The 14,223-nt window shown below is 52.0% G+C and overlaps 1 protein-coding gene across 4 annotated transcripts; it reads right to left on the bottom strand.

Moving 5' to 3' along the window:
• Positions 1 to 1,006: 1,006 nt before the first annotated feature.
• FN3K (fructosamine 3 kinase) lies at positions 1,007 to 13,906 on the bottom strand. 4 transcript variants are annotated; one of them, XM_081270754.1, is made up of 6 exons: positions 13,546 to 13,820; positions 11,640 to 11,791; positions 10,756 to 10,847; positions 10,398 to 10,480; positions 2,257 to 2,379; positions 1,007 to 1,402 (listed from the first exon to the last, which is right to left on the bottom strand). In XM_081270754.1, exons 1-6 carry the CDS (start codon positions 13,684 to 13,686, stop codon positions 1,064 to 1,066), a joined length of 930 nt encoding a protein of 309 aa, XP_081126880.1. In that variant the 5' UTR covers positions 13,687 to 13,820; the 3' UTR covers positions 1,007 to 1,063. The 4 variants fall into 4 exon arrangements, with proteins under 4 accessions (XP_081126880.1, XP_081126882.1, XP_081126881.1 ...); XM_081270756.1 differs by lacking the exon at positions 13,546 to 13,820 and adding an exon at positions 13,231 to 13,460; XM_081270755.1 differs by lacking the exon at positions 2,257 to 2,379 and having other exon boundaries at positions 13,546 to 13,906.
• Between the last annotated feature and the right edge of the window lie 317 nt (positions 13,907 to 14,223).

Here is a 14,223-nt window from a genome sequence, read left to right as displayed (position 1 = left end):
GGGCGGTGCCCGATGATGCGCATGCGCCAGAAGTCAGCAGGCCCGGGAGGGCGGAGCCCCAGTGTCGAATGACCCCCAACGGGGAGGGATCTGAGCTCAGGGGAGGAGTAGGGGGCGGGGTCTGTGAGCGGGGCGGGGTCTGTGAGCGGGGCGGGGGCGGGGACGGGGAACTGGGGGACTGCGCACGTGGAGACTGAGTTCACGGGGGCCGCGGGAGGGAGCCAGGGTGGGGACCGAGAGGGGGAGCCGAGGCAGAGCGGTGCGGGAGGCCAGGGCGGGGCCTGGATGTGGGGCCGAGCGGAGCGGTGCGGGAGGCCTGGGCGGGGCCTGGATGTGGGGCCGAGCGGAGCGGTGCGGGAGACCAGGGCGGGTGTGAGGCGTGGCCGAGCGGGGTGGGCGTGGAGCGAGGGCGGCCTCTAGATTCGAAGCCGGCCCGGGGGATCCAGGGCGGGGTCTGGATGCCGAGACCCGCGAAGTGGGGCGAGGCCGGAGGCGGGTTTGGACGCGCGGGGCGGGATCTAGAGGCGAAGGTGACGGAGCGGGGGTTTGGCTACGGGGCGGGGCGCACGGCTTGAGCTCCCGGAGGACCCCGACCGGTCTCGTCCCCACCAGCCCTTCAGTTGTGACAGCCTGACGTTCAGAAAACTAGCCCTCCTACCACGCAGACGCCCGGCCCGGGGCACCCCGATACTCCAGCTGCTCAAGTCCAGGCCCCTGCGCCCGCGGACACGCTGTTGGAAGCAGCCCCAGGCCCGGGAGACACAGCACCACAGTCCTCCCTTGCCCGTCCGCCCTCCGTGTGGTGCGGGCTCCGCACCTCAGGCATCAGGATCAGCTTGAGCCGATCACGGTGTGTCTGGACCTCTGCAGGGTTTCCAGGAATCCATCTTTTGCCCTCATGGCAACCAGTTAAGACACATGGAGGCTCTCCCAATGACTGGTCCCTAGGACTCTAGACCAGCTGCATGCAGGGTGGACGCAGATGAAACCAGCACCCAGTTGGGACCCAAGAGCCTGCTCCGACTTTATTCAGGTGCTCCCTGCCCTTTGCTAGAGCCGTCTGCTACTTGAGCAGCTTCCTCATGGTGCCCAGGGATGGGCTTCTGTACTCCGGCCCAAAGTGATTCCAGTGGTTTAAGTAGTTAAAGAGCTGGTACAGCAGCAGCCTTCTGTCAAACCCCGGGGCCTTGGGGATCTTCCGGTGGTAGGCCGTGAAGAAGGATCTGGGGAACCCCCCAAACATCAAGGCAATTGCCAGTTCAAACTCAGAATGGCCGTAGAAGGAAGCTGGGTCATAAATAATGGGCCCTTCATCATCCTCAGCCACATTTCCTGACCAGAGATCCCCATGCAGCAGGGCAGGGACAATCTCTAGGCCACAAAACAGATCCGGGATCTTCACCTAGGAAAGTAACCGTTAGACAGTTAAGGGACAGCATCCAGTTCTCGGAAATCAGACAAAGACAGCCACATGTTGGTTCAAGGTCTAACCATGCACTGTCTACCAGAGGTTAGGGTCATCTCACCCCAGGGGAGTGCAGCTTTGCCTCCTGTTAACTAGTAGTAAATTATGTCCAGGGGTTTGCAGAGCTGATGATCTCTGCACTGTTCAGACTCCCAGAGTGCTTTTTTATCATCCTGAAGACTAAGCCAGTTTTGTACCTGACTTAGCAAACATTCTGGTCTATTTTAGCTGCACATATAATATCTGCATCTCTGGGCTGGGGTTGTAGTTCAGTGGTAGACCACTTGCCTAGGATGTGTGAGGCACTGGATTCGATCCACACCCCATAAAAATAAGTAAAATAAAGGTATTGTGTCCATATACCACTATTTTTTTTTAATTTTTAAATATCTGCATCTCTTTCTTATCCTGCTGATTACCTCATTAATGAGTGAAACGGAATTTAATCGATGAAAGCCCACCCTGGACTGATGAATAATTCTAACATTGGTTGGTAGTCCATTGCACTGGTAACCGTGTCTTCACTAATGACGAGATATTTGTGCTTTGACAGAGGACCAAAAGCAAGAGCACATAAGTGTCATCAACCATAATAGGAGTAATAGCAAAATCACCACTCAGAGTCAGGTAGCTGCTCCTCCTGAGGAAAGCCTCAGCTTACATACCCTATGGCTCAGCCAAGTGTCTGCTCCAGGACTATGTTCTCCCAGGGAAACCCAGGGCCTGGGAATGAATGGGGTGGGCTACTGAGAGGACAGCCTACTTCCCTGAAAAGTGACTGCTGCACCCACCTGCAGCCTTGACCAGAGTTCTCGTGCCTCCCGGTCAGCATAGTCCTTCTCGATGAGGTCCAGCTGTGATTGGAGCCGGTGCCGGGTGAAAAAGGTCGCCCAGTCATCCTGCCACTCGTTCACCTGGACAACAGGGGAAGAGGCCAGGACTGCAACTCAGAGCCACAGGACCACTGCACGTGGAGTCTGCTAAGCCCTGGAGCAGTCACCACCAAGCACAGCACGGTGAGCTAGCAAGCCAGCAGAAGAGATGAGATGGAGTCTTAAAGTAGTTAACCCAAAAAGTATGCAGGGAAAAGGGAAGAGCAATGGACAAATGAAACCAGACTCAAACCCAAACACATCAATAAGCACATAAAATGCAAAGGTCCATGTTGAGAGCCACAGCCCAAGGGGCCCCAGCAAACTTTCAGACTGCCAGCTGATGATTGGCTCACAGGGGGGGGGGGGCCAGCAACATCTAGCTGATTGGCTCCTCTGCGGTGATGCTCATTGGGCTGTTTCCCTGCCCTTTCAGACCACGGAGCTGCTCATTGGGGGACTATTTTGGCTCCGCCCATGCGACCCAGCGAATTGGCCTCAAGAGCAGGAGGATTGTGGGAGGTGGAGAGGCTGGTGGTGGGGAGAGAGGCTTGTGGGAAGCAGATGGTGGCAGTTGGGCTCTGAGGGTTTTTCCTGAGGAGCTGTATTGTTTGGCGTTTGTAGTTCTAAAAATAAAGTTAGTTTGTTTTGACAAGTGGCTCCTGATTGTGCCCAGCCAGACTGTGGCAGGTCCAGGCATAATGGACACTCCTGTGTCCCAGCTGCTCAGGAGGCTGAGACAGGAGAACTAAAGGTTCAGGACCAGTTTGGGGGGAACTTAGGGAGAGCTGTCTCAAAATAAAAAAATTTAAAAAGGGATGAAGATGTATCTCAGTGGTAGAGTGCCCCTGGGTATAATCCCCCCTGTAACAAAATTTAAAAATAAAATAAAATAAAAACAGGATTCTGGGCTGGGGTTGTAGCTCAGTGGTAGAGCACTTGCCTAGCACATGTAAGGCCCTGAGTTTGATCCTCAGCCCACCATATAAAGATAAATAAATAAAATAAAGGTATTGTATCTATCTAAATTACAAAAAATAAAAATAAAAACAGGATTCTAGGGCTGGGGATATAGCTCAGTTGGTAGAGTGCTTGCCTTGCATGCACAAGGCCCTGGGTTCAATACCTGGTACCACAAAAATAAATAAATAAATATACAAATAAATAAGCAAACAGGATTCTATCCCCAGGACTGCAAAAATAAAAAATAAATATTCTAGTTAAATAACAGACTAGAAGTTTGGGAAAATAAAGCAAGAACCAACTCTCAGTGCAAAAATACACTTTATAAGCAAAAACAGAAATAGTTTTAAAGGAAAATTGCTATCATTAGTCAAATAAAGCTGGAGTAGCTCTATTAATATAAAAAAAACCCACAGATATATCAGATATATACTGTCCCCAAGTATGAAGAAAGTCATTTCACAAGGTGGAGGGTGAGTGACGAGGAGGACATAAAAATTCTAAATGTTTATGCCTCCAATAAAGAGCTCCAAAATACAGGAAATAAAACAAATGTAACTGCAAACAGAAACAGAGGGTCTGCAGTGAGACTCTGCTGAGTTCAGAAGTGTGTGCCGTCCTCACACCCACATGCGGAGAGGCCAGCAGGGTTGAGATCCTGAGTGTGCACTCCTAATCTGGTGGGAAAACAGGCCCTGCCAAAGAGGGAGGGGGGTTTGCCTCACTCCCCACAGGCACATGTGTGAGGAGGCCCTAAGAGACACAGCAGGTAGGGGGCCATCTCACCAGGCAATGGCCATCTCTGAGGCCTAGGGGCCAGCCCTTGATCCTGGACATCAGCCTATGGATGGAGAGAATGTCTGATGTTCAGTCACCCAGCTGTGGCTTTTGTGTGGCAGCCCTCACAGACCAAGACACCACTGGAGATTTCAACCTCTTAGTAATTGATAGAGAAGTAGGCAGAGAAGCAGAAGATGAGTCAATTCCAACAATTCTATCATCTAACGAGTCAACACTCCACCAGCAACGGCTTACACACTGTCTTTCCAAGTGCACATGGAGCATTCACCAAAAGAGTCATTTTCTGGGCCATAAAATAAATCTCAATAACTTGAAAGGAGCCTCAGTCCTACAGTATATACCAGCTGACCACAATGGAAATAAACGAGAAATCAGTAGGCCTCGGGGAGATCCCCAAATGTTTGAGATAAATGACATGCTTCCCAAGTCTACAGTTATGGCAGGAATCGAAAAGGAAATTAAAAAAAGTATTTTGAATTGAAAAAAAGTGAAAATATGGCACAATTTGTGGGGCACTGCTAAAGCAGTACTCAGGGAAATTTATAACACTAGACCTCTGAGTTAAAAGAAGAGCTTGAGGGGCTGGGGATGTGGCTCAAGCGGTAGCGCGCTTGCCTGGCATGCGTGCGGCCCGGGTTCGATCCTCAGCACCACATACCAACAAAGATGTTGTGTCCACTGAAAACTAAAAAATAAGTATTAAAAAAAAATTCTCTCTCTCTCTCTCTCCTCTCTCACTCTCTCTTAAAAAAAAAAAAAAAAAAAAAAAAAAAAAAGCTTGAATCAGTGACCTCACCTAGAAAAAGAAGAGCACGTTAAACCTAACATAAGCAGGAAAAGTAAAATTTTAAAGATCTTATCAGATATTAATGAAATAGAAAAGCAACAGTAAAGAAAAGCCACATACAAGATGCAGGTTCTATGGGAAGAACAGTAATCTCGATAAATCTCTAGCCAAACGGTTCAGGCTGAAAAGAGGAAAGCCACAGGAGAATGAAAAAGGGTCACAATGCACAGCCTCCAGACAGCAAAGGACAACCAGGAAATGTTTTAAGACCTGTGCAGAGAAATTCAGAGCCTGGATCAAATTGATAAACTCCTTGAAAGACACTAGCAAATCTCAGTCAAAAAGAGAAACCAAGCAGCCTTCTATTAATGAAGCTGTAGCTAGGGCTGGATTGTAGCTCAGTGGTGGAGCACTTGCCTAGCACATGTGAGGCACTGGGTTTGAATCTCAGCACCACATAAAAATAAATAAATAAAGCTATTGTATCCATCTACACAATTATATTTATATTCATAAAATATAAAATATAGGGGCTGGGGATGTGGCTCAAGCGGTAGCGTGCTCGCCTGGCATGCGTGCGGCCCGGGTTCGATCCTCAGCACCACATACCAACAAAGATGTTGTGTCCGCCGAGAACTAAAATAAATAAATAAATAAATTCTTTCTCTCTCTCTCTCTCTCTCTCTCTCTCTCTCTCTCTCTCCCTTTCCTCTCTCTTTAAAAAAAATAAAAATAAAAATAAAATATAAAATATAAAAATATTTTTAAAAATAAAAAAGGAAGAGGGCTGGGGATGTGGCTCAAGCGGTAGCGCGCTCGCCTGGCGTGCGTGCGGCCCGGGTTCGATCCTCAGCACCACATACAAACAAAGATGTTGTGTTCGCCGAGAACTAAGAAAAAATAAATAAATATTAAAAATTATCTCTCTCTCCTCTCTCTGTCCCTCTCTGTCCCCCTCTCTCTCACTCTATCTTTAAAAAATAAAAATTAAAAAAAAAATAAAAAAGGAAGAAGCTGTAACTAAAGTCTTATAGACGGTTACAGACCCATATGCCACCATTGGTTAATTCTAGAAAATATTTAAGAAGAATGTAATACCCATTTCACAGCAACTTTTCCAGAAAGTCGTGGAATACGTCCCAACCTATTTCTCTTATACCATATAAAAGATATTATAAGAAAAGAAAATTACAGATGAATTTCCCTGAACAGAAATGCAAACATCCTAAGCAGAATTTTAGCAAATAGAACCCAACAGCAATATATGAAGAAAAATGCATCTCAACTAGGAAAATACTCAAAAATAATCCATGCAATTCACCATATTAATAAAAGGAAAAAGAAAATCCGCTTGATCATTGCAAAAGATGCAGGAAAAGCATTTGATAAAATCTAGCGTCCATTCCTGATGAGAACTCCCAGAAAACTAGGAACAGAAGTGAGGTTCTTCAACCTGATAAAGAGAAACCTACTGTGAGGTTCACACATCACAGGGAAGACCCAGGGCTCCCCAAGACCAAGAAAAAGTATCACATGCTCTCTCACCACTTTGATGGACCACCAAAAAAGAGAAAATAAAGTAAAGCCCTACACACTGGGATGAAAGAAGTAAAACACTTCACAGTAAACACGATGTCTATGTAGAAAACCTGACCTATAAAATAAAAATAATAAGAGAACCAGGATGTGGTGTAGCTTAGTAGTATAGTGACCCTGGATTCAATACCCAGTACCACCAAAAAAAAAAAAAAATGGATGAGCATCAGAATGATTCGGCTGAGGGACAGACACCAGACAAAACAGGACAAACCCCGTGATTGTACTGCATTAAACTTCACAGAACAGCTTACTGCAGGAAGTCGGGCCAGTGCCCACTGGAGGGGGCAAGGGCAGGAGGAAGGTACCGGAGGTCTGGGTGCCTCCTACCTTGGCTGTTCTCAGTGGGTCCTGAGAGCACCTGTGTGTGCCCAAACTCACCCGACTGCCACCTTCCTGTCAACTACTCCTGGTTTCTCTGGGACACCCTCCCACAGGAGTTCTCAGAAAGCTCTCGTTCCACTGTGGGGCAGCTGGACAGCCCTGATCTGTGGTCCTCCCAGTGGAGCATGCCCACAGGCTTGGATGCTGTGGTGGCTTAGCTTGGGGTTCACCCCTGCTGCTGGGTGTACCTCAAGAGCAGGACGAGGTGCCCCCTCCCCACAGCTTGTCAGACCCCAGCACTGAGGGGCACCATGCTGCACTCATGACTCCCTGTTTACCTGCTCAGGCTCCCCATGCCCCAGCTCCACCCTCCTGCTGGAAGATGGCCAGATCACAAAAGACACGGATTTCATGATGCGGACGGGAAGTCAGCATTGGCAAGTCCAGTCCCACCCTGGACTGGGGCCATGGTTATCAAACCCACAGACAGAAGGGGCCTTCCCCTATACTGCTCAGGGCAGGTGCCACCTGGTGCTCAGCTGGTTTTGAGACTAGCTCTCCTGACAGAGAGGCAAGGACGGGTGATGGCCAGGGCCCAGGTCACACCCTGCTCCTGCACTCACTGGCTGCCAGGCCTCGGGAGGTCACTTGGTCCTTGCACATGTGTCTCCTTATTTGCTAATGAGGCAGTTCAGCGGCATCACTGGTTGACGCCTCGTGGCCCACCATGGCTTGTGTGAGTTGAGCCAGACAACTTGAGGACCACAGCCCCGAAGCACCTTTCAGAGCCACCAGCCAGGAATGCCTGCACTGCTGTCATCCTCAGGCATGCTGGGACTGAGGTGAAATCGCAGGATCTGCAAGGAGCTGCTTTCTTGCCCTCAGGCAGGACAATCTAAGTGACAGAGTGGTGGTACTGCCCCTGAAGCCTGACCTTCAAACCCCTCCCTGCAATAACTGGTGCAGATCCAGCACCTGGAGAAGGAAGTGCTGGTCCAGCTGTCCCAGCCTGGACCAAGCACTCAGAGGGAGGCAGGTGGCATTTTCTGGCACAGCCACAGAGGCTCCTGTGAAATAGAGGTGCCCTGTCAAGCCTGTGGCCAGTGGCTCTTCCCAGTAAGCACTGTCCAGTAGACCCAGTGTCTCTCACACCATCTGGGATGCATTCTTTGGCCTCTCGGCCACCTGTCCCACAGTCCTAGCACAGCTGGACTGAGGGCCAGACACTAGCACTCAGCAGGGCACAGAATGAGCCAGCTGCCACTGCCGACAGGGCTGGTGGTCCCCATGGGGCTCAGGGCTCCAGTGTCTCAGAAGCCCGCCCACCCACATGGCCCACCCATGGCTGCTGCCTCCCCCAAGGACCCACTCAGCCCTCCCAAGGAGTGGGAGGCCTCAGAACCTGCAGCCAGTCTGAGGCACTACATGTGGGACAATCGTGCCATAGCTCAAAGGAGGTGGAGCAGGTGCCCCCAGGTCCCCAGTCCCTCCCGGCTAGACGCAGTCTAAAGGGATCTCAGGGGCCACCTGTGTTTCAGACCAGTCCCACTTTCCTGTGCTTCACACACTGGGGTTCTGTGCAAGACTTCATTTCTCAATTTCTGCATATTTAAAAAACATTGCACTTGGCCAACCAAGTCTTAAAGACCCCCACCACTGGCAGCCTTAACATCTAACACGAGATGACAAGCCATCTTGCCTCGGGTGACAGAGCCCTGCTGGTCACCAGCTCCAGACAGATGTATAACCCCAGAGGAGCCCGTGTGGTTGAGGTCTGAGCATCTTGACAAGCCTGGGGAGTCACATGCAGTTCTAGGACCCCTGTTGCCTGGGTCCCTAAGTCCACCCAGGCTTCAGAAGGATCTCGCCAAAGTGACCTTGGACTGGAAGACTCACCCTCCCTCCCAGAGAGAGAGTTGGTCATTGTCCACAGGGGCCCAACAGGTCAGGGAAGGTCCAAGGAGGGGGAGGATTTGAGAGCATGACTTTCAAAAGCAATAAGTCTAACCAGGACAGGTTCTTATGAGATAGGACTCTCTCACACAAGGCAGAACATGCCTGCCCAGCTTCTTCCAGGTGGCCTGGGGAGAGAGATAAGCCTCCTTCAGATCTGCCTGGGCTTCAGAGATGGCAGTCAAGTGGCCCCAGCCACAGAAAGAACACAGCTCAACATGCTACAGTGTGCGAGGTAAAAGGGACTGGACACCAGAGGCTGCGCACCTTGGCCCCATTGTTAGGACTGTCTGGAATAGGTGGATGCTCAGAGACACCAGGTTCTTGGTTGCAGGACAGTTGACTGACTGCCAAGGCCACTTTTGTGGATGAAGATACTCTGGCATTAGGTGGTGACAATGACATTGTGAATATACTAAAAATCACTGAATTAGCTATTTGCAGTGGTGCACACCTATAATCCCAGAAACTCAGGAGGCTGAGATAGGAGGATTGAAAGATTAAGGCCAGCCTCAGAAATTTAGGGAGGCCCTAAACAACTCAGTGAGACCCCATCTTGAAATAAAAAATAAGGGGCTGGGGATGTGGCTCAAGCGGTAACTCGCTCTCCTGGCATGCGCGGGGTGCTGGGTTTAATCCTCAGCACCACATAAAAATAAAAAATAAAGATGTTGTGTGTGGGAAGCCGTTCTCGCACGTGAGTTGAGTTACCTCCCGGCTGGGTGAGAGGCACTTAGACAACTGTGTCAGAGCCTTCCCCACCCTGTCCCAAGTGCGAGGGCTTGTCCGTGTGGAGGTGTGCCTGGCCACTGACCCGAAGACCAGTCACTGACCCTGACCTTGGGAGGCTGCCCCCCTCGACCTTCTTTGGATGTGATTTTCCCTGGAATTTTTTGTTCCCCAACAAAAGCTCACTCCCTGGCGTGCTCTCTCTCTCTCTCCTGCTAGTCTCTTGTATAAACCTCGACACCGTATTAGTGGCTGGAGGCCAGAGCTAGGAGAAGCCGTCTCCAGAGCTGGGCATTAAAGGTAACGAGAGTATGTCTCTTTAATTTTAATTTCTATGCCTCGAACCTCTTTTATGAAGCTCGCGTGCTGGCTACGCGGCAGAGTTGTGTCCACTGAAAACTGAAAAATAAATATTAAAAAATTCTCTCTCTTTTCTCTCTCTCTCTCTCTCTCTCTCTCTCTCTCTCTCTTAAAAAAAAAAAAAAAAGAAAGAATGAAATTAAAAATAAAAAGAACTGGGAACGTAGTTCAGTAGTAAAGTGCCCTGGGGTTCAATACCCAGTGCCAACAAGCAAACTAAACCAAACCAAACTCCACTGAGTCATCCCGGCGGGAAAGAGCTGGGCTTTGTGCGATGTCAACTGCAACTCCATTGCGTCTCCATAAGGGATGATAATTTGTTAAAGGACCTAGAAGAAATGCTGAGTGCCAAAGGCTTGGTCCCTGAGCCTGCGTGCTGCCCGCCTGCCCTCCCCTCCTGGGACCCCAGCCCGCACTGTCTTGGGAATTCAGAGACACATCTTGCTGAGGGGGGGGCATGCTGCCACACACGAGGGGTCCGGTGACCAGCACTGGGGTGTGGAGGATGGTCATCAGCTATGCAGGGACATCCCCACCTGACACTCACCTGTGGAATGAAGCCACAGCACGTCACCGTGTGGAAGCCAAACTTGGTCACATACAGGGGCTCTGCACCCTCAGCCCTCCGGCCTGTCAACAGAGACCCTGGGCTGCAAACAGACACACCTGACAGAAGACCCACCTCGACCAACTGGACAGCAGGGCTGGTCATGAAAGGGGCCGTCAGCCAATCCCACCAGCTTGTCCACTCTCTGAGATTCATATTTAATCATCTCATTCTGTAGATGCAGCATGGAGGGAGATGGTATACCATTCACCCTGCTATTGACATGCCACCAGGAAGCATCCTGGGCACTGTTCTGGGGTAGCCCTGCCGCTGGGTAAGGAAAGCTGACGGGACATACCCACTGTGTTCTCCTCCGCCTTCACTTTCTCCCTGAGCTTCTGGTTGTAAAGGTGCAAGTCTGCCATCTGGTCTCCAAGCTTGGAAGCCTGACTGAGGGAAGAAGAAATGCAGCTATCAAGACTACCATCACCCAGGGTGCTTTAAAGACCTTACAAACCCGCCCCACTCGTGTAGGATGGCCCTGAGCATGCAGCGCCAAGAGGGACCAGCAAGGTCTGCAGATGTGTTGGCAGGAACAGAGCACTGATCTCTAGTCTGAAAGGGCTCCGCGGGGGACACAGCACCAGCCCCTGCAGAACACTGCAGCCACAGGGGACACAGGAAGACAAGCAGGGGCCACCACCTGCCTGGGAGCAAGGGTGGCTTGGCCTCTTCTGCACCAGAGCATTTCTCACATTTTACACAGTGAACATGTATTATGGCTTTTTCCTCTTCTTCAGTGCTGGGGACTGAACCCAGGGCCTCGAGCATGCTAGGCAAGGGCCCTACCCCTGAGCTGCATCCCCAGCCCTGACTTTACAAGGTGAAAAGCAATGTAAGACTTCAGACAATTAGTAGATAATCCTTGTTCAGCCCAAACTGAGCTGGCATGAGCACACAATAAAGCACAAAGCAAGGCACAAGTTCAAATGCATGCTCTCTGCAGCCATGTCACAGTCAGACTGACCCCAAACCAGCACCAGCCACACACAGAAAGCCCAAACTCTGTCTCAGGCAAGAAGGGCCTGTGCTGGCAGGGCAGTTATGTGGGCAGCTCCGCAAGCTCCTCTATCTGTCTCTCTTTCTCTTCTCTCCGTCCCTGTCACTGTCTCTCTGTCCCTTTGTGTGTCTCTGTGTCTGGGTGTGCTTGTATGTGTCCCTCTTACACACAGATACACTCACCTACTCAAGCTCTTCATCTTCAAGTACTCCATCACAAAGACAGCCCCACCTGACGGCAGGTCTATCACCTTCAAGGGCCGAGGTGCCCGTACCAAGCCTGTGCTACGTAGGGCCTCCAGGCTTGCCATCTCCCCCTCAAACATCTGCCGGGCCTGTGTCCAAAACATCCAAAACACCACCATGAGCCCCTTCAGCAACACAAGCTCCAGCTCCAGCAGGGGCCCCTGCCAGTCAGGCTGAGGGACTGGTAGACCATAACACCAGAATGAAGTCATAATGTGGGCTCAGAAGCCTCGGCCTCCCATGACTGAAAAGGAGCAAGTCATCCATCCCTCAGCAGCAGGGTGCACAGAAGCTGGCTTTAGGAAGGAGCAAGCACGAGGCTGCCTGGGTGTTCGAGGAGCCTGGGGGTGGGCAGGATGCTGCCACCCAACAGCCAGCTCTTGCTGAAGCAGTGAGGAGACATGGGCCACAAGAGGTGCAGGTATGGGGTGCAGGGCAGTGAGAGCTAACCAGGTCTTGGGCTGCCCTGGGTCCTCTTAGCAGGGGGCAGCCTTGGGCAACCACAGCAAAGAGGGCCAGGGCATGGTGGAGGTGATGTGTCAGGGAGGGTGGGGCTGGGAGGGCAGCTGGGCCTGGCTCAAGTCCATCAGGGCCTGGAGAGTGGAGAGGAGCCATACAACTAACTTGTTCCCAAAGCCTCTGCTGGGACTCAGGGGTCTTTCTATTTCTAGAACACTCCTATAATTATCCCAATTTGACATTAGATGAGCTCTCTCCTATGAACACTACACTTCAGTGAAAAACATGCTTATTAATGAGGTTTGTGAATACTTCTGCCTGTAGGATTTCAGGTTTAAAGCAAACCTTGTAAATGAGACCAAAACCCCCACTGCCAGGCAGGAGGAAACCCATCCTTCTATTCAAAGTCCCCAGGGGGAAACCAGGGATTGCCCCTCAAGGATCCAGCCTGGTCCCTGACTCCTGAGGCAGGGGCTGAGCGTACCTGGGTGGCAGGGCATTCACAAACTGCACTTAACACCCAGTCTGAGCCCCAAACTTCAGGCAGAGAACATCAGGGACACAGCCTGCTTTTATCCCAAGGGCTCTAACTGACACCTTCTCTGGAGCATGGTCTGAGCACCAACTGTGTGGGCCTGAGAGTCTCAAGGGGGAAAGGGGGATTCCTCACCTTGAGGGAGTCTCCTTCCCTGTGCCAACTATGCTAAGCATCCCCAGGTGTGGTGCTGCCAGGGCATTGGGAGAAAGAGCTCTGAGACTCTCCAACACTGCCCAGGACCACTGCCCATCCGGAGTGCAGGGCCTCTTGCTGCTTGGGTCTGCCGGTCAGCAGCTTGCCTGCTCTCAGGGCCTATGGCTAACTTTCTCCATGTTCACTGAGTTACTCAGGGCCTCACTAAGTTGCTGAGTCTGGCCTTGAACTCACCAGGTCCCAGGTCCCAAGTCTCTGGGATTACAGGCGTGGGCCACACTGCAGGGCCAGAAATATTTTAAGCAGACCATAGAAACTCAGGTCTATTTAAACACGCCATAGCCTCTAAGGAACCCCTGGAGTCCTTTCTCTCCTCACCTGCTGGAGAGGGCACAGGCCTGAGAGGAGTAGGGCCCAGAGCTGAGGCCAGTCAGGACCAGAAGGTCCTGGGCTAGGAGCCTGCCTCCCTCATACTCCCTGGATACAGAGTTAAAACAACTAAAAAGCCACGAAAAGGAAGGATATAGATATGCAGCAAAGACAACTTAGAGCCCTCAAGATTCACCCTGCAGGTGCCAGCCCCAGGGCCGCTGTCTGACCAGGGCAGCGGGCAGCGGGCAGCGGGCAGGCCACTAGGCCCAGCTCCAGAAAACCGCCGCTTCCCCCACCCCCCGCCCTTTCCGCACAGCGCACCTGCGCCCTGCGGTTGACCTTGACGAACACCGGGCCAGCGTCTGTTTCGTAGGCTCGGCCCTCGCTGATGCAGCCGGCCCCCGGGATCCCGAAGGCGCGCAGGGTCGCGGTGCGCAGCTCAGCGCGCAGCAGCTGCTCCATGGGTTCGCTGGGCCTGCAATGCCTGGATGGCGCTGAGAGGGGCTGGGCGGGGACACGGGGCGCGGCCAGCGCAGCACCCCTGCTGCAGCAGCTCAGAGCAGCCCCTCGGTGCGCGCTCTCGCTGCGCGCTCCCGCTCTGATCAGCTGCCCAGGGGGTGACGGTCTCCATGCCAGCGCTCCTAGGGCGACCGAGCGGAGGGGGCTAGCAGCGCTTGGCCCCTTGGCTGGGCCCACTCCAGATGGGCCCCACTCCGCCCATCCCAGTGGAGGGAGACCCCTGCCCTGGTCCTGGCTGCTCTGGAATGAGTGGGGGTAAAAGGAGGGTCCTCCCCTTTTGTGGGCATGGCACACCCTGGGGCAGAGCGCCCTGCACAGGTGGAGGCTGGAAGCCCTCCAGGGAAGGCCTGTGTCAGGCCTCCCTCCCACTCAGGGAGCATGGGACAGACAGGCACTTGTTGTCCCTCAAAGGCAGGTCACAGTCCTGGCTGGGTTGTCACACCATCCAGACAAGGCAGGAGTCTCAGAGGCTCTTAGCCA

Source organism: Spermophilus citellus, assembly GCF_964194105.1.
Source record: "Spermophilus citellus genome assembly, chromosome: 17".
Taxonomy (NCBI): Eukaryota; Metazoa; Chordata; class Mammalia; order Rodentia; family Sciuridae; genus Spermophilus; species Spermophilus citellus.
Note: the sequence above shows the minus strand (reverse complement) of the source record. Positions and strands in the feature narration are given on the sequence as shown.